Source organism: Primulina huaijiensis, chromosome 9, assembly GCF_012295235.1.
Source record: "Primulina huaijiensis isolate GDHJ02 chromosome 9, ASM1229523v2, whole genome shotgun sequence".
Classification (NCBI taxonomy): Eukaryota; Viridiplantae; Streptophyta; class Magnoliopsida; order Lamiales; family Gesneriaceae; genus Primulina; species Primulina huaijiensis.
In genome coordinates this window covers 2,816,872-2,836,160 of record NC_133314.1, presented here as the reverse complement: position 1 = coordinate 2,836,160, position 19,289 = coordinate 2,816,872, and the positions used below count along the sequence as shown (strand labels likewise).

Sequence of the window (19,289 nt, the reverse complement as noted above, 5' to 3'; positions counted from 1 at the left end):
CATTTTGTTTCAAAATTTACATGCCAAGATTTTACCATTCCTCCAACACAAAAACTCTTGTAAGACGATCTCACGGATCAATTTCGTGGGTCGAATCTCTTATTTGGGTCATCCATGAAAAAATATTATTTTTATATTAAGAATATTATTTTTTAGTGTGAATATCGATAAGATTGACCTATCTCACATGTAAAAGTTAGCGAAACCGTACGAAGAGACATACTGAAACCAGAAATACCTGACTCATTGATTCTAAATCAAATAGCAATATTCCAAGCATTTCCCATTTGGTTCAGCGAGTAAGATCAAAATTGGAAAAGCAGTGTGTGCGTGTTTCCATTGCTCATCTCCAACACGTCACGGCGGTCCACGATACATCTCCCATCACCATCTCTCTCTCTCCCACCTGCCATCAATTATCAAAGAAGATTCCTTTTTCTTCCCAAAATTCCTTGCTGCAAACCACTTCTCTCCTCCACTGCCGTATCCCATTTCTCATCCCTCCTTTTGTAGCAAGATTTCATTTATGTTGGGTTGAGCGATTTCCACATGGGCTGCGCCACTTCCAAGCTGGATGATCTCCCCGCTGTGGCAATGTGCCGGGAGCGCTGCGCGTTTCTTGATGAGGCCATCCGCCTCCGCTTCGCACTTGCTGATGCGCACGCTGCTTACCTTCAGTCGCTTAAGGCGGTTGGTGTCTCTCTGCACACGTTTTTCATTCAAGATCTCGATGCTTCTGCCAACCGTCCGCTGTCTCCGGTACTGAATCTTCCGACGCAGAGGAAAGGGGATCCTCATGGTCACTCTTCCTCTTCTTCCGAGAATATCCACCACCTCCACTCCCACTCACACTCCGACTCCGGCTCCCACCTGAACTTCCACTCCGAATCCGACGATGAGGAACCTGACTCCTTACATAATAATCAAGTCAGCTCGCCGGTACGCAACCAACGATCGTACGCTGGTTACATGCCGGGTTACGAGAATCTCAATTTCAATTTCCCAGGAGCTGCGGCCGGCGGGGGTGGGGGAGGGGGTTTTATGCACATAAATTATATGAAAAATCAAGCGACGCCATCTGTGGGATATATCCAACGGCCTATGACTCTAAAAACTTCGCACATTGATGAATCTTCTGTTTCCGCTTCTTCTTACAATCTTTATCCTACCTATCAGGTTGATAGCAATCGAAATCCCAACCCTTCTTCTAATACTAATTATAATTATGGTGGTTATCCAAGTTACTCCAATTACGGAGCTGGAGGCGGGTTTTACGGTGGTTCTTCTGCCACGCCGGTGTCGTATGGTGGCGGGATTTCGTCTCAGCCGGCGGTGGCTTCAAGTTCTAAAGCACCGCCATCACCACCGAGGAGCTCTGGTTGGGATTTCTTGAACCCTTTTGATGGATTCGAAAAATTTTATCCGGCTGCCACTTCGAGCCGCGACTCGAGGGATGTGAGGGAGGAAGAGGGGATTCCGGATTTGGAAGATGAGGATGATGAAGTAGTAAAGGAAGTTCATGGCCATCAGAAGTTTGTTGATAGCGGAAGAAGCAGTCACTCAAAGCCAGGGGTATCCGAAGCGAACGTGCAGGAGGCGAATGATGCCCAATTACAGTACAGGTCGCGGCAGAAAGTTGAAATGGAGACAGATCCAGTTGAATATGAGGTGCATATGGTGGATAAGAAGGTAGTTGGTGCTGACAGGTCAAAAGATCAGGGAAGTGCTTCTGGATTCAAGCCTCGAGGTGCGCTCAAAGGAGATTTGGAAGTTGTGAGAGAGATTCAACTTCAGTTTGACCGAGCTTCAGAGTCAGGAAGTGAGCTTTCTAAGTTTCTGGAGGTTGGCAAGCTCCGGTATAAACGAAGGCATGGTGTCAATCACGGTAAAAGACACACACACACACACACACATATATATTGTGTATTTTAGTTTCAAGATTTTATTTTTAACATGGTTTATTGTTACCTAATGTTGAGTTGAGATATGCGTATGTTTGTTGCAAAAGAGATTTAAGATAAAAATTTTTGCCCTTCTGATGTTCGATTTGATGGATATTTGTGTGGCAGTGTCTTCCAAGATGTTGCATCTGCCTATGGTGCCCTCATTACCTTCAACGTCTAAAGGCTCTGAGATTAATATGGCCGATCCTGCATACTTAGAAGCTAATCAGGAATTGGAGACAAGGTCCAGAAATCTTTCTTCTACTTTACATAAGTTGTACCTCTGGGAGAAGAAACTGTACGAAGAAGTGAAGGTACATAGCTAATCGCTTAGTTAAACTCTATGGTCTTTCTTTCATCTTTAGCTTGGGACACTTCTTATTGTTCGATTGTGCATTTGTGCTGACTAATATGGTTTGTGGTCCCCCCAACGTGGCTCTTTTTTCTATGAAATCATTCAAGAATCAAATGTGATGGCTCATTTACTGTCATTTACTTTTAAATTCACTCCATATTTGTTGGTTACACGAGAGCATTCGAGTTTATGACCCTTGGAGTTTATTAAACAATTCGTGATTATTACATAGCCAAAACATTTTTAATATAACCATAGTATGCTTCAATTGTTTTGTTAAAAATAGCAGCAACACATCAGCGTCAGCCTATGTTACTAATACGTCGTGCTTCATTAGATTTATTCTTTTATTTTTCATGAGGTGCATTTTAAAGGGATAATAAGCTGCAGTATAACGTAAAGCATGTAGGACCCTTTAGGAATGCCAGTGGTTCATCTGCATCCCATTCTCTGTGTACCCATTTGGCCATTTCCGAATACTATCTCATATAAAGAAAGGCCAAAATATTTGCCAAATGAGATTTGTGAGCCATTTTTACAGGCTGAGGAGAAAATGAGGGTACTCCATGATCGCAAGTCTAAAAAACTTAAGTATTTGGATGAAAGAGGTGCCGAGGCTTCTAAAGTTGATGTAACGAGAACTTTGGTCAGGAGTCTTTCCACAAAGATTAAAATTGCTATTCAAGTGGTGGATAAAATATCAGTGAAGATAAATAACTTGAGGGACGAAGAATTGTGGCCGCAGCTAAATGACTTCATTCAAGGGTATATATGGTCTATCTATTAATTTTTAAGCCCTGGTTATGATGAATTATACTGCTCTAAATTTGCCTGTCATTATTTTTTGCATGATATAATTTTTAGCTGGCTGTTATCCCTTATTTTCTTTCATTTTATCATATACTTGGCTAATCTGGATTTGGTAAAAAAAATTAGTGTATACAATCACCAGCCAGAATAAACCTCAGGGGAGCACTTTCTTAGCTTGATTCAGAATTAGGTCCATGGTCGTGATTTTATGTTGTATGATAAGGGGATCGGTGAGAAATGCACAAGGGCTTTGCTGGTTGAACTAGGATGGATGAATATATTATTTTACCTCCAGGATATAATGGCCATCACCGGGGATACTATTGAATGAAGATGGTTACGATCTTCCGATATTGTTCCATAAATTACCGCAGAAAGCAGCAGTACTTCCCGATGTCTTTATTTTTCTTTTTCTTTATTTTGTTTTACCATTATACCTTTGAAGCGCTTTTTTGGTATGCCTTGACAATATTGCTTTATGTTAATGCCTTTTTCATGATGCATCTTTTAAATATTTTGTTATCCTAGGTTAACTACTATGTGGAAGTCCATGCTGGAATGTCATCGTAATCAATGCCAAGCAATTGGAGAAGCCAAACGGTTAGATGCCATTGCGTTCCACAAATACCTTAGTGATGCTCATTTTGAAGCAACTCGTCAATTTGAATGCGATCTGGTTAATTGGACTTTGAGGTTCTCATATTGGGTTGATGCACAAAAGGGTTTTGTCCGAGCATTAAATACCTGGCTCAGGAATTGTCTCCTCTATGTTCCCGAAGAAACAGCTGATGGAATAGTCCCATTTTCTCCGGGTAGGATTGGTGCCCCCCCAGTGTTTGTTGTTTGCAATCAGTGGTGGCAATCCCTGGAAAGGATTTCCGAGAAAGAAGTGGTTGGTTTTATGCGAGACTTCGCCTCTAATGTTCTTCAGCTGTGGGACAGGGACAAGGCTGAAATGCGCCAAAGGATGTTGGTGAACAAGGATGATAGAAAGATTAAGAGCCTGGACAAAGAAGACCAGAAAATACAAAAGGAGATTCTGGCTTTGGACAGAAGGATGGTTTTATTAAATTCCACAAAAGACAATGGTATGGCATCGACTGAGCATGCTGTGTATCAGAGTGAGACCACCAAAAGGGGAAGCCTGCAGGCAAGTTTGCAACATGTTCTTGAGGCCATGGAGGGTTTTACGTCTAACTCATTGAAAGTTTATGAGGAGTTGTTGCAACGAATTGAAGAGGACCATCTTTCCCGGGATCATGAAAGAGTTTCTTAGTGGTGCTCTGTTGAGATAAAACCGAGGTCATATCTATTGGCGAGATTTGGTCCAATAAAATTTTCAATCTTAAAGTTTTGTTTCAACGACACCTGTACTCTTGACTATTTTTTTTGTCGTGAAATGGGGGGAGGGTGCTACTTTCGGTGGATTCATCCAACTGGTGTCTCCTTTCATGCCAGCAAGATATGGTTCGCTTGGCGCCATCAATTGGTTTGATATGATATTTGTCCAAGCATCAATTGCTGTGATGATATTTGAATAGGCAATGCCGTGAAAGGTTAGTGGAGGCAGCTTAAAAGCGCTGGGACCTTGGCAACAGAAGTATCATTATAGATGCTACGTATTGTCTATTCTGGGCCAATTAGATTTATGAAGTTCGTTGCATCTACCATGAAGTTAATTCAAATACCGGTGTGGGTATTTATCTCCTGAAGAAGACGACAAACATTTGAAACTTATCACATCATCATGGGTTGGTCTTCTCGTTCAAATACGGGAAGGAGGAAGCTATTTAAGGAGCCATGCATGATACAGTTTCAGTTGCATGAATAGAACGTGCTTCGGTTGTGCATATTCCCTCCTTTTCACGGTCACGTGTATTCAATTTTGCATCATCATCATCATTCTTCCGGTGTTTTTTTCCAAGTGTAAGTTGTCCTAAATGAGGATATTTTGATGTATATGAAGTTAAAACGAAAAAAAAGAAGCTGCTTAAAGTAGGGAGGGGTCTTTCCTCAGTCCAAGTGTAAGTTGTCCTAAATGAGGATTTTTTGATGTATATGAAGTTAAAACGAAAAAAAAAAAAGAAGCTGCTTAAAGCAGGGAGGGGTTCTTTCCTCGGTCCTATCTATTGCGGGCTTGAAATTTTTGACCCTTCGATGGATTGTTCAACTTGATTCCTTGCATTAATCTTATTTTTGTAGTTGAGGTCAGCACCATCTGTTAGTGCATGTCTATGTTTTAGGTTGACACAATCCCAGGTTCACCGTAAGATTCCACCCGGGGCGGTATGCTATTCGCTAGCTTGCCGCCGCCTCAACTCGTCGTTTGTATTTAGTCCTGCATTTTGCGTGACATTGGGGTTAGGTTAAACTTTTGTTCTAAGGTGGATTTGAACACTTGCTACATCATTAGACACCCACTAGTGATGCGGACTGTGGTAGGATATTCCATGTGACAGGTACTTGACAAATCAATCTTCCCCAACTTGATATATGCATGTTTTTGTCCCTTACAAGCTACACCGAATTCCAATGTTTTCTTTGACCACAACGGTGGTTTATGTAACTGTAAAATATTATTAAAATAAATATCGTTTTTATTTAAGAGTCAATAAAGTCCGAATCATAAATTGGTTTTCTAGACATCTATTGTAACAGTAGTGATGACGAGAGATTGATGATATAAGAAATTGAGAAAAATGCTTATATTGTTTAATGTTATTTTTTTTAATATGTGATCGCATTTAAATATATACGCAAGTCTGAGTAATCGCAAGAGAATGTTAGTTTATTTTCCGGAGATTCTCTTGCGATGAGGGTGTATTTGAGTTGATGGATTTGGATTTTCAATAGTTTGAAATTTAACACCCTCTTTTATACCGGATTTTCAAATAAACTGATCAAGATCAATGCCATCTGGTTCGAATTTGATATTCTTTATCCAAATCAAATCCTCCCACCTAAATCGAAATCTCTGGAAACACCTACAATTGATGTTCCCTTCAATGAGTAGGTCTATCATGAGACGTGTCAACCCTACAGATATTCACAATAAAAATTAATATTCTTAGCATAAAAAGTAATACTTTTTCTTGGTGACCCGAATAAGAGATCCGTCTTACAAAATACGATCCGTGAGATCGTCTCACACAAGTTTTTGCCCCCCTCAGTATCACTTAAAAGAAAAGACTTGCAATAAAAATGTTCAACCATTGAAGCGATTTTTATGTTTACACGCATGTTTCTGTGTGCACATCTCTTTATTACAAGCACCTGTAGCTATCAACATTGTTAGACCAAAAAAAACTATATTTATGTTGTTGTCGTTGGCTCAAATCAGATAGGCTTAAATCTTCATTTCCAGGCGGAGTAGTCACATGGAGAACAACCCTGTTTGGCAGTATCATTAATTTGTAGGCCCGAATCATAAATGGCACCACTTTTCCAGTCAGCAGGCAGCACATTCTTGGCCCAATACCATTTCCCGTCGTACCCAGAAGTCACTACAAACCTGAACTGCAGAGGCCCAGCAGGGACCCGGCTCTTGTCCCAAACAGCCCCGTTATTCCTACTCATGAAATACCAATTTGGTGACCCAACCTGAACAATTATCAAATCAGCAATTACAATCTGTCATCCAAATACAAGAATTTGTATAGTGTCAAATAACACTAGGATACATATATGTGTGTATATATATATATATACCTTAGCTACGTCTAGTGCAACGATTTCTGTTTGTCCACCTTGGTACAAGAAAGAAATGGCAAGGTAATTCGGGTTCTGGCTTATTTCTTGAACCCGAATACTTAAATTCTTCTTCTTTGCGTAATCACATGGTACCCTTTACACATAATAATAATAATTCAGATTTCTTAGGATACAAATTTGCAAATTATAAGGATAAATTTTTTTCTAACGGGAAAATTACAAAAACCTTCTTATAATTTGTAACTAATCAAAATTTGATTTGCTCGTATGTCATCGAATATTGTTGACGCGGTGATTAGAAACGCCAAGTAAAGCATTTATTTTATCTTCTTTTTTTTCCTATTGTAATTCCAGAATACCTCTTGTACTGTACAGGGATGATTCCGAGTTGGAAAAGATCATGCTCCTTGCCCTTTTTAGCCATAGCCGCGAAAGCTTTGGTGCTCACCACGAAATCTGTCCCATTATCGCCATTTTTGTCACTCACCAACACAACTGTCCCTTGTTTACTACAGATGCTTCCTCTGTTGCATCTCATCTGCGCTCAATTGTAATAGTCAACTCCATATTCATGTATAAGATAACTAGATATATGTACCAAAAAATCATAGAATTTAATCCTTTTATTACCTGAAAGCATGCACTGCAACCAACTCCTTTATTGTACACCGCCGGGGCCGCCGCCGCGAGCCGGCCATCGTTCAATCCTACTGCAACGGAACCGTACCCACAAGCACCAACTGCAGCACAATGTTTTTTTCAAACATATAACATATATGTATCTCTCTCATCTGGGCTCGATATAATACAATTGATTCTTGATAATTGCTTACACTTAAGGGCTCCATCATCGGAAAAGAAGGCAACTTTAGCTTGGTGCACGCAGCTATCACACGCGGTAGCGAACGAGGCGAGATGGAAGATTACCAAGTAAAGGGAAAACATATCCATTGAATAATTGTGGGTGTTGAATCTGTTGAGAATGCGATTGGTATGATGATGATGAAGATCTTGAGTGGAGTACAGGTCATAGAATTTTACCTACTCTTAGTATGTATTATATACTCATACATACCGTGGAAATTAATTAATTTTCGAGAAAGAAAGAGGCAACAGAGTGTTAGTCAAATTTTCAATAATATTATAATCAAAATTTGAAAAATTAATGAATCAAATATATATATATATATATACACACACTAGAAAAGTGCACGTGCGATGCACGTGAGCAATTAAATTGCTGGAAATATAAGTACGAAATTTTGATAATATTTAAATGAATTAAAATATGACTAATAACATTTATTAATTGAAACAAACCAAACCACAAAATCAAAAATCATGACCATAGACGGTGTATGAATCAGAGAAGTTATCTTATTCACATGACACACTTTTCAATATACTTCTTGGTTGATTTTGATAACTCAACAACTCTTTGTCGTAGTTTGTTATAATATACATATAATCATTTTGATATACTCAGCAAGTATATGATCGTCTTTAACATTTACTATGTTATTTAAAATCCTCGTCTGAGATCTGATATGCTCGTAGTTTACTTCCCTATCAGGACGTTTTTTATGTTTTCTACATTGTTTTTTATCCAATAATCTTATTTCCAAATATTTATTTTATCGTTGAATGATTTTCAGTTTTTGACAATCATCAACTACAACTCATAAGAATAAATATTGTTTTTAGTCGTGATTGCACTACAAGAAAAATCAGCATCAACAACACACCTACAACAACGGTTTTTAAAAACCGTTGTCGTATGTGTGTTTTTTACCGTTGTCTTTTAGGTGTCAAAGACAACGGTTTTTAGGGTCAACATTTGAGCGTTTTTTAGGGTCAAAGACAACGGTTTATAGAAACGTTGTCTATTAGCNTACAATTATTTCTCAATCGGTGTGAGAAAAAAACTTGAAAATCTTTTCAAATGACTATATCTTAGAACTNTGACGGTTTCAGCAAAACCGTCGCTATAGTTAGCGACGGCTTAATGTAAACCGTCGCGAATTTAAAAATAGCGACGGTTTATCCTAGAACCGTCGCTATATATAGCGACGGTATCATATCTGTCGCTATATTTAGCGACAGTTTTAAATAAATCCGTCGCATATTTTTACTTAGCGACAGTTGTAATTGCACCGTCGCTAATTTTCGCGACGGTATTAGCATAACCGTCGCTACAATTAGCGACAGTTCAGAAAACACTGTCGCAAATTATAAATCGCCGATGGGTCATTAATAAACCGTCGCTATTAGCGACGGTTTAACCAAAACCCGTCGCAACTCTTTTATAAATACCCACTTACTCGGTCCATTTTAAAACACACAACTTCACAACACTTAAAATTTTTCTTACATAATTTTAGTTTCGGTAATTTAAAAAATTATTCCAAGTTTTTATGTAAATTTTTTCGTTTTATTTTTTGTTAAATTTTGAAGTTTTAGTTAAGATTTTAGTCTATTCAAATTACAAGTTTTTTTAGAATTATTAAATTGTTAAAAGTAATTTTTTTATTTTACTGAAAATATTAGCGACAAAAATTAAGAATACACCGTCGCTAAATTTAGCGACGGAATGAATTGTTTAACCGTCGCTAATATTAGCGACGGAAATAAAAACTGTCGCTAATGTTAGCGACGGTATTACAAACCGCCGCTAACTAGCGACGGTTTAACAAAAATCCGTCTCAATATTTGTAGCTTCAACAACGGATACAAACCGTTGTCTTTGAGCCCACCTTTTAACCACAAGAGCTTTAACAACAGTTTTAAAAGACCTACAACAACGGGAAAAAACCGTTGTCGTAGGCCTTTTTTCTTGTAGTGTTGGTTTTTACTTGTGAATAAAAGTATGTATAACCTATATATTCTTCAACAACATAACCAATGAATGGTGCTGTAATTTCTTCAAACATCGCGATATTTGTAATATCATTTTTATATATTTAGTATCAATATTATCAACATATAGCTATAAGTTTAATAAATTTTTAACAATTATTTCTAAATCGGTGTGAGAAAAAAACTTGAAAATCTTTTCAAATGACTATATCTTAGAACTGTGTCATTGTTTAATTTGACGCAATTCAGGAAAATCATTTCGTTCGTCATTTTTTAGAAGATTTGGAACAATGATTGCGTGCATCATATCATGGGGATGATATAGTTTCAATCTCATAAACAAAACAAATTTTATTCTATCGAGTTTACATTTTGTTTTATAATATTTTATATATTGTGGAATGAAATACAAAATTAATTATTGTATTTTAAAAATCTTGAGAAGGACACGGATAACGTAATTAAGATATGTATATGAGATCTCATTCAAATATATATCAAAGTATTTGTCTTATTCAATATCTCATCTAATAATAAAAATGTTTAGATTTCATGAACATCTTATAATAGACAAAATTAATTTGATGAAATATTGTATAATTCAATTTGAATTTCACTATTCGGCTAAGTGAATTTATTTGACGAGTAGTTCTGTATGTTACTATTATATATTTCATGAATTAGTTTGTTAGCCACTTTAACTAAAAAAATAGACAAAAGCAACCTCTTAGCCACCTCGAAATCTATCGAGATAATATTGGAAGAAATAAAGTGCAACCGGCTCAATGTCCCAATTTACTAAAAATGCACAAAATTGATCTATTATGTCCACAAAGCTTTAGAATTGTTCTCATACCATTAAAAATAAAATGAGAATAATACACAAATTTTTTTTTTCATGTATTTCTTTTTCTGAATGAAGAATTTTTTATTTTTGTTTATTATTTGAAAAATATTGATATTTTATATGGCATCAATATGTTGCAAACAATGAAGTAGCAACATAATCACTGTATAACCCTTAATGGTTTACACATACAATTTTCCAATTTCTTCTTCGTTGTACTGCGTTGAAATTTAAATATGAATAATTCTTGATCTTAATATTTTGATTTAAATACGCCTTCAAATATATATGTATATGTTTCATGTCACATAGTTAGACGTAATTTCAAATATCTAAAAAAATGTGTTTGAATTATATCATACAGAAATAGGGACATAGTAATACGCAACATTATTTTTTTAACATGTTTTTTTCATCCACTATGTTTGTCATAAATTTTTTGTTCAAAATTTGATTCATTTCTTAACTACATATATGAAGAACCAATAAATTATATAATTCACAGAACTCATATATTACCCTCTTCGTAGAACATAAGACCCAAAATATGTGACTTTGATTGGTGTACTCTCATACATATTTTTATATAAACAACAAGACAAATAATAGAAAATCAGGAAAATCAATTGCCGCCAACAATACTAAACAAAATGAATTTAAAAAATTCAATACACAAACAACCTCCATAAAAAAATGATAACTCAAAGTTCAAAAAAAATTTATTTAGTACAATAACAAAGAAATTGAAGTATATACGAGCAACAAAAAGCATAAATCACTCTCAAATTAAATACTAACTCATATTATTCAAAAATTTTATAAATTTTTCAATATTTTATTTCAAATAAAGAGAAGGCGCCTTATTAACGTCATGGTTTCATAAATATTTTATTTTTTAAAAAAACTCACAAAGGAAAAAATGGTGCCTCAAAACCATCATGAAAAATCCTTTAATAAAACTTTAAGAAATTAAATTATAATACGAAGTCGTACAATTTTCCTTAAATCAAAGAAAAATATTAGACCGTTGACAAAATATATCTGGCAACGACAAAATATACGTTAACTTGTGATACAATTAAAATTTAGAATCATGCATAATCATTTAATTAGAACAAAATCGTATGCCAAAAATTTACTTGATATTATCTCTTTTAACAATTTATCCATGTTTGTCGTCCATCAGAAAACTCATAGATCCACTAATTTTTTTAGCCCACCTATTAATTTCACAATAAATAATACTACAAAAATAATATAATCAAGCACATAAGGAATCCAAATACAACATGATCAATACAAACGACATATAACACCAAAACATGTAATGATATGTTAAAAAACTCATCTCATTGCAAGAACACAAAATGATCAAATGAAGCATATTATTTAGTAATATTTATTTAGCAGCATATACAAAAAATTGACTAAATAGCTTAAAACCAGTGTTTGGAATAACTTACATACAAACATTTTTCTCAATCATATATATCTATTGACTCATAAAAAGTTTGAAAATATCTTTATTCTAAATGGGAGAAAGAATTTTTATATAACCTTAATATTTATTAATAATTTATTTTTATTCAATCCGACTCATCTCACTTCATCTGCCCATTATTACCTATCATCAATGTGATAGATATTTTTCATGAATTTGACGGAAATGTATAAATTTAGTAATTAAAATTACATTTAAAATTAAATTAAAACAATAATTAGTTTGATTGAGTTAAGTACATTATTAATGATCTTATTAAAATAACATAAAAAATGGCNAAATGCTATGTTAAAAAACTCATCTCATTGCAAGAATACAAAATTATCAAATGAAGCATATTATTTAGCAGCATATATAAAAAAAATTGACTAAATAGCTTAAAAATAGTGTTTGGAATAACTTACATACAAACATTTTTCTCAATCATATATATCTATTGACTCGTAAAAAGTTTGAAAATATCTCTATTCTAAATGGGAGAAAGAATTTTTATATAACATTAATATTTATTAATAATTTATTTTTCTTCAATCCGACTCATCTCCCTTCATCTGCCCATTATTACCTATCATCAATATGGTAGATATTTTTCATGAATTTGACGGAAATGTATAAATTTAGTAATTAAAATTAAATTTAAAATTAAATTAAAACAATAATTAGTTAGATCGAGTTATGTACATTATTAATGATCTTATTAAACTAACATAAAAAATGACTTAAATAATATCATGAACATGACAAATTGTAAAACAAAAAATGGTAAAATGGTAAGGTTACAAATGAATATCATATATTTAATAGATAATATTTATTTAACATCATATATCGAAAATTGACTAAATAGCTTAAATGTTTATATTCAAATCACCTACATACAACTTTAGAATTGTTCTCTTACCATCTCCTTCCTGCAACTTACAGTCATCGACCAACTGGAGAAAAGCATCAACCTGTTGAAGTTGTTCATCAAATATAGCACACATTAAACTTTAGATTTCGGGAAACCGCGTGGCCCAGATGAAGATGATCAACAGCCTGCTGCTGAAAACAGGCCACAAATTAATGCCAGTTCACCTACCGTTATATACCAATTATAAAACAAAAAAAATAAAATAGCAAGTTTACAAAGTAAAATCAAAATAATAATTAATTTGATTGAGTTAATTACACTATGAATTATCATATTAAACTAATATGAAAAATGACAATAAACAAAACGGTAAAATAGAAAATTTACAAATAAAAGTCACATATTTATAATAATAAAATAAAATAAAATAGATGTTAGTAATATTAGCAATTTTTTTAAATGTATAACATTATGATAAATTTATAATTAAAATCAAAATAATAATTAATTTGATTGAGTTAAGTACACTATTAATTATCATATTAAACTAACATGAAAAATGACTTAAAGAACCCCATGAACATGACAAAATATAAAACAAATGAAAGGGTAAAAAAGAAAACTCACAAATGAAAGTGAAGTACACTATTAATTAACATATTAAACTAACATAGAAAATTACATAAAGAACCAAATGAACATGACAAATTATAAAACAAATAAAAAGATAAAATCACAATTCAAACTCATATATTTATAACGGTAATAGATAATAGATAATAGATATATACATCAATTACCATCTGGTTTTATGTGTGGTCCTTCAAAACGAAGTGTATGTGAAAGGTGTCAAGTCTTGTATTGATGTTGAAAGAATGTTGTTTTTAGGGATTAAATTAACTAAAAGAAACAAGTATTAAATGTTAAGCTAAGATTTGTTGTAATCTGATCTTCTAGACACGCATGATTTCATTTCATGTTTTTGTGCGGAATAATTTTGTCATACTTTTTGTCTGAATATGGATAGAGATAATCTCATCGTCTTTTTTTTTTTNATAAGAAAACGACATTGGATTGGGATTTCTAAGATTGAAGTAGAAAAAAGTGTGAAAAGCCGATTAAGATTCTAAGAACTGATAAAGGTGAAGAATACAATGATCTTTAAGGTTATCTGAAAATTGTTTGGGTTTGAAGTGAGTTTTCATATGTTTAGTGCAATTTTTTATTGAGTAGGTCTCTTGTGAGACGGTCTCACGAATTTTTATTTGTGAGACGGGTCAACTCTACCAATATTCACAATAAAAAGTAATACTCTTGGTATAAAAAATAATATTTTTTCATGGATGACCCAAATAAGAGATCCGTTTCACAAAATACGACCCGTGAGACCGTCTCACACAAGTTTTTGTCTTTTTTATTTCTTAGATAAGTTTACAAAACCCACCCAAGTTCCACTTATTCACCTAATTAATACCCAATTTGAAGGGCTAATTGCTTTTGATCCCCTGTGAAACATCAAAAGTTCTTGAAACCCCCCTATAAATTATTAATAGGCTAATAACCCCCCATTGTTTAAAAAATTGGCTCATATATCACGTCCAATTTAATTCTGTTTTAATTTTTGTTATTAATTTTTTGTCCTTTACTAAATAATACATGATACACGGCTGGTTTTCTCACCATCGTTCTCACTTTTGATGTTGTTAACAAATCCAGTATTTTTTAGTGTTCTATTTCTCTTTCATTCTATGGATTTGTTGAACAAGTTTGATATATGGTATGGAGGTAAGTTTAAGCTTAATCCGAAGGATACATATACAAAGTAGTTTAAGTTGAAAGAGTTAAACACGAGTTTAAGAATGCGAATTTCGAAGGGTTTAATTTTTTGGATTTATATGATTTGTACAAGTTGTGTGGTGGAAACAAGTCTAATGTGATGTTTTTACCGAATTCTTGGTATGGTGATTTAACATTTTTTGGTAAATATTTATGGAGATTTGGATGCCGCAAACATGTATGCATTGTATAAGGATTCAGATTTAGTAACCATTTGGATTGAGGAGACAATGACATACCTTGAAATGGTTTTAGAACATTTAGGAAACATGGTAGAAGTTGAAACATTTGTTAATTCTGATCCTGTAGGTTATATTTAATACAACATGGATGACAACAACAAGACTTTATCATTTCATTTGGAGTCTGAAAATCCTAATCTTAAGAATGTTTTATGTACCCAATGATCCTAAAATTCCAGCCTCTGACCAAGTACTTGAGAATGAATACAATCAAATTAATCCTGAAACTAGTGCTTCCAAACCAATACCTGTGAAGCAAAATAACACAAACAATTGTGAAACATTTGATTGTTCTGGTTCGTCTTTTCTGAATTTGATCCATACGGAAATATGAGTCAAGACCTTCCTTCATTTGACGATCTATTTAATGGTAATCATGAAGATCTTCATGTTCAAAAGCAAAATCCCCATAAACCAAACTCTGATGATGAGGGGCCTAGACATCCTATTTTCAAAGATGGGAGGGATATGAATAACTTTTCTCTTGTTGCAGGAAGGTTGATTAGAGAGGTTGACAGAATACAATATCATCTTCTATGGGACTACTGTGAGACAATGAGACAATTTAACCCAGGAAGTACTTTTGTCTCAAGAGAAATGAAGATTTAGATCCCCCAATATTTGATAATCTTTACGTAAGCTTCCATGCAATGAAATCTTCTTCTTAGCAGGTTGTAAGCCAATTATTGAACTATATGGTTGTTTTTTGAAAACAATATATGGTGGCCAGTTCTTGGTATAGATGAGAATGATAATATGGTGCTCATAGCCTTCGCAGTAATACAAGTTGAGAACATAGAGAATCGGACATGGTTTCTGACTGTTCTATTGGAAGATATAAGAGGAATGAGAGAAAATAAATGGTCATTAATCTCAGATAGAAAGAAGAGAATATTTGAAACACTGAAAGAATTTTTTCTGATTGTAAGCATAGATATTGCTTGAGGCTTATATATCAAAACTTCAAGAAAAAATTCAGAGGGTTAGAGTTAAAATACTTGTTTTGGAAGGTTGCTACAACAAGAAACAAAAATGAGTTTGAGGAGCATTTGAAGAAAATGGCAATGGTGTATCTTAAATTGAATGAAATCCAAGAAACAACATATGAATGGCTAAAGAAAATTCCACAAATTCATTGGGCTAGAAGCCATTTCTCCACTGGATGCTTGTCTTATGTCGTGGTTAAGACATATTCAATGCAGGGGGCTAATCAAGAAGTTGTTGGACAAAAAAATTCCACATGCACAAACTGCTGCTAGTCCTTAAAACAAAACTGAAAACACCAAGAATAAAATCTCACGAATCCTCAAGGGGATCATCAAAAGCAAAAACAAGGTCAAAAGTGAGACTAAAGTTATGTGCATAATTATTTGTATTACATGTCAGGAAACAACACTCTGATTGTTTTGGAAGAATTACTGAACAAGACTCCATTGGGATACATCATTTGCATCAAATATAAATCCAAGTGTAAGTGGTAATTATATGATATTATATATTAATGTGCTTCTTGTGTCATATCGTGTAATTTTTTGTGTCATATTAGGAAAAAACATGCATGACTGGTGGTAAAAGACCCGGATATTGATGCAAAAAAAGTGCAAATGAGCCATTTGAATAGAGCAACAACAAATGCAAGAGAAAGATCAGATGCTGATGCTAGTGCTAGTACAAGAGCTACTGGAGTTGCATGTGCCAGAGCTACAGCTAATGCAACTGGACTTGCCAGAGCTAGAACCACTGCAAGTGGAGATGCAAATATTACTGGTTCGAGCCAAGGAACAAGTTCAAGTCAAGTTACAGCTGAGAATACCACAGTTTCAAGGTTGTAAAGATGGGGGTTGTAGGATACAAATGACCCTATTTTGATGTATTTTGTCAAGTAACTTCGATGTTTGTTAGGTCATGGAATAATTTATCTAGAATGGTTCTTTGATGTATGAATTTTTTTTCTAAAATGGTTCTTGGATGATATGAAACAATTTTTCTAGTTATTGTTGTATCATTATCTTTGCTTCAAATTAAAATGAATAAATTGAAGAATGATAAAAAAAAAAAAAAAAAAATACATTGATATCCCGACGAATTTCAGAATCCATAGCTTGACATTTTCAACATTAACTACAAATTCAACACACACACTGCTACAATACAATTAAACACAAACTAACCATCTTTCAACCATGAACGTAAATAGTTTTCAACAATTAAACACAACATCATAAACTTTACGTCAACAAGAGAACAACCAACACTAGTAGAAAAAAACACAAACAACCCATGACACATGAACGTAACCAGCTTCAACTGCACCATAATTTCTTTCTCGCACAGTGGACATAACCTGCTTTTCATGGGGTTTATCTCGACTGCTAGCACCACCATAGCTGCTAAAACTCAGACCTCTTAAATCACCATGATATTCATTTTCGACTCCATTGGGAAGCAAAGTAAAACAGTCAGGATGACACAAACAAAAGAAGCCACATTGGTTCGTCGAGCAGTTGTAGTACAACAGACCCTCAGTTTTCATTTTTCGGACAACACGACCATGATATCATCCCTAATGTCGCAGGAACAGACTGGAGGTGTTGGATACCTTAAATCCAATCAATCCATTGTGGTCGATTTTTTGGATATGCGAGAAGAAGATTCCATCAATGTGAAGAAGCTGGCCCAAATGTACAATGAAGAGAACAATTTTAATAATTGGTTTTTTTTTTTTTATTTTGAAAAGTAAATATATTACTATTTAATTTTCAAAAATAAAAGAAATAGGAAAAAAAAATGGAAGTGGGGTTATTTTGATCATTACAAGAAAATAAACAAAATTAGTCTATCATTTTAAAATCACATCAAACACCGTATAATTTATTATATTACACTTTTTTTTATATTTATCTTTCATTTTCTTACCATTGTTATTATATATCTTTCATTTATCCACCATGCGAACCAAAGAGTAATAGTGATAAAAAAAAATTTAAATTTTAAATATCTTTGAAATAAATGGTCACTTTCATGGAGGCAAAGGAAAAATTGAAAGCTTGTAAGAGGTCAAGTTGGTGGAATTTAGGGTCGTTGGTGGTGGTGGTCTCCCCTCAATGCTTTCACCAAAGAAGACAGCGGAAAATTAGTTGCTCCACTTTGAGCACGACCCTTGAAAATTCTGCGATCCTGTAATTTATGATGTTTGTTTAATAATTTATATGTTTGTTTTTTATCAGTGTGTGGATATGATTTCGAAAAATTATTATGTTTTAATAAAAATTGATGATATAGCAATGAATAAAGATGGGAAAATTATTGAACTTTCCATATATCGAGGTTACTATATCGAAAAATATCGAAATTCTCAATATTATATATTACGATATGAAATTTGAAAATTTTCGATATATACTGAAATAATATAGATAGATAAATAATAAAGTTAATTTTTTTAAAAAATATAAGGTATTTTTTTAGTATAAAACGATATATACTGATATCGTACCGAAATTTTGGTATTCCCCAACATTTCGATATAATCCATATGCTAATTATATGAACCGAATATTTCAGTATATCAAGTCTCGGTATACCAAAATTTTCGGTAAGATATCAATATAAATATTTTTAATACAGAAATTTTCGGTATGATATATCATATGAATTTTTAGGTAAGGTACATTATACCATCGCTAACGATAGACATGGCAGAACTTCGGTAAATATGTTCTAAATCGAAAGAAAAATATAAGTTATTGGACTAAATTAACATCCAAACATAACCAAACATAAAAATAATGTAAGTTACAAGACGGAGAATATACTTAGATCTTATATCAAACCTATCATGCATTTTTCAATTATATTCATTCTAATTAAATGATTTTTACTGTATAATTTACCGTTCTAATTATTAAATGAAATATTTAGTGATTTTTATTTATATTAACAAACAATAACATAAATAATTTTTTTTAAAAAAATACTATCGAAGTATTATATTTTATGTCATTTCGACAATAAACAATTTTGTGTGTATTTTTTTTACAGAATAACCAACTGTTTTTTGGTTGTTCCTCAACACCCATAGACTGATCGACTAGCCTCAAAGATATAGATTCGTGAGAAGTAATATTTGACATAAAAATAATATTTTTAATAAAAAGATCGAGTAAGATATTCGTCTCACAAAATTAATACGTGACACGATCACATAATAGGTTTTGTACAAATTTATTTGGACAAACGTGCCATTAAAAGTTTCGTTCTTCTCGAATTACATAATGACTTCAAAAAAAATCTTTCATTCCCAAAAAAATAATAATAATAATAATAATATTCAAC

General features: G+C 33.4%; 2 protein-coding genes across 4 annotated transcripts; one reads left to right on the top strand and one right to left on the bottom strand.

The window, feature by feature from the left end:
• The first annotated feature begins 307 nt into the window (after positions 1–307).
• On the top strand, positions 308–5,320 carry LOC140984015 (uncharacterized). Of its 3 annotated transcripts, none has more exons than XR_012176528.1 (5): positions 308–1,885; positions 2,070–2,257; positions 2,840–3,063; positions 3,637–5,032; positions 5,132–5,320. XR_012176528.1 is itself a non-coding variant. In XM_073451162.1 (4 exons), the coding sequence occupies exons 1-4, from the start codon at positions 550–552 to the stop codon at positions 4,382–4,384; spliced, it is 2,496 nt and encodes an 831-aa protein (XP_073307263.1). In that variant the 5' UTR covers positions 308–549; the 3' UTR covers positions 4,385–5,122. The 3 variants fall into 3 exon arrangements, 1 of the variants encoding a protein (XP_073307263.1); XR_012176527.1 differs by having other exon boundaries at positions 3,637–5,103; positions 5,207–5,320; XM_073451162.1 differs by lacking the exon at positions 5,132–5,320 and having other exon boundaries at positions 3,637–5,122.
• A 966-nt stretch (positions 5,321–6,286) lies between these two features.
• On the bottom strand, positions 6,287–7,865 carry LOC140984798 (expansin-like A1). The gene is made up of 5 exons (XM_073452422.1): positions 7,653–7,865; positions 7,450–7,559; positions 7,179–7,357; positions 6,817–6,952; positions 6,287–6,708 (listed from the first exon to the last, which is right to left on the bottom strand). The coding sequence occupies exons 1-5, from the start codon at positions 7,768–7,770 to the stop codon at positions 6,463–6,465; spliced, it is 789 nt and encodes a 262-aa protein (XP_073308523.1). The 5' UTR covers positions 7,771–7,865; the 3' UTR covers positions 6,287–6,462.
• Positions 7,866–19,289: the final 11,424 nt, after the last annotated feature.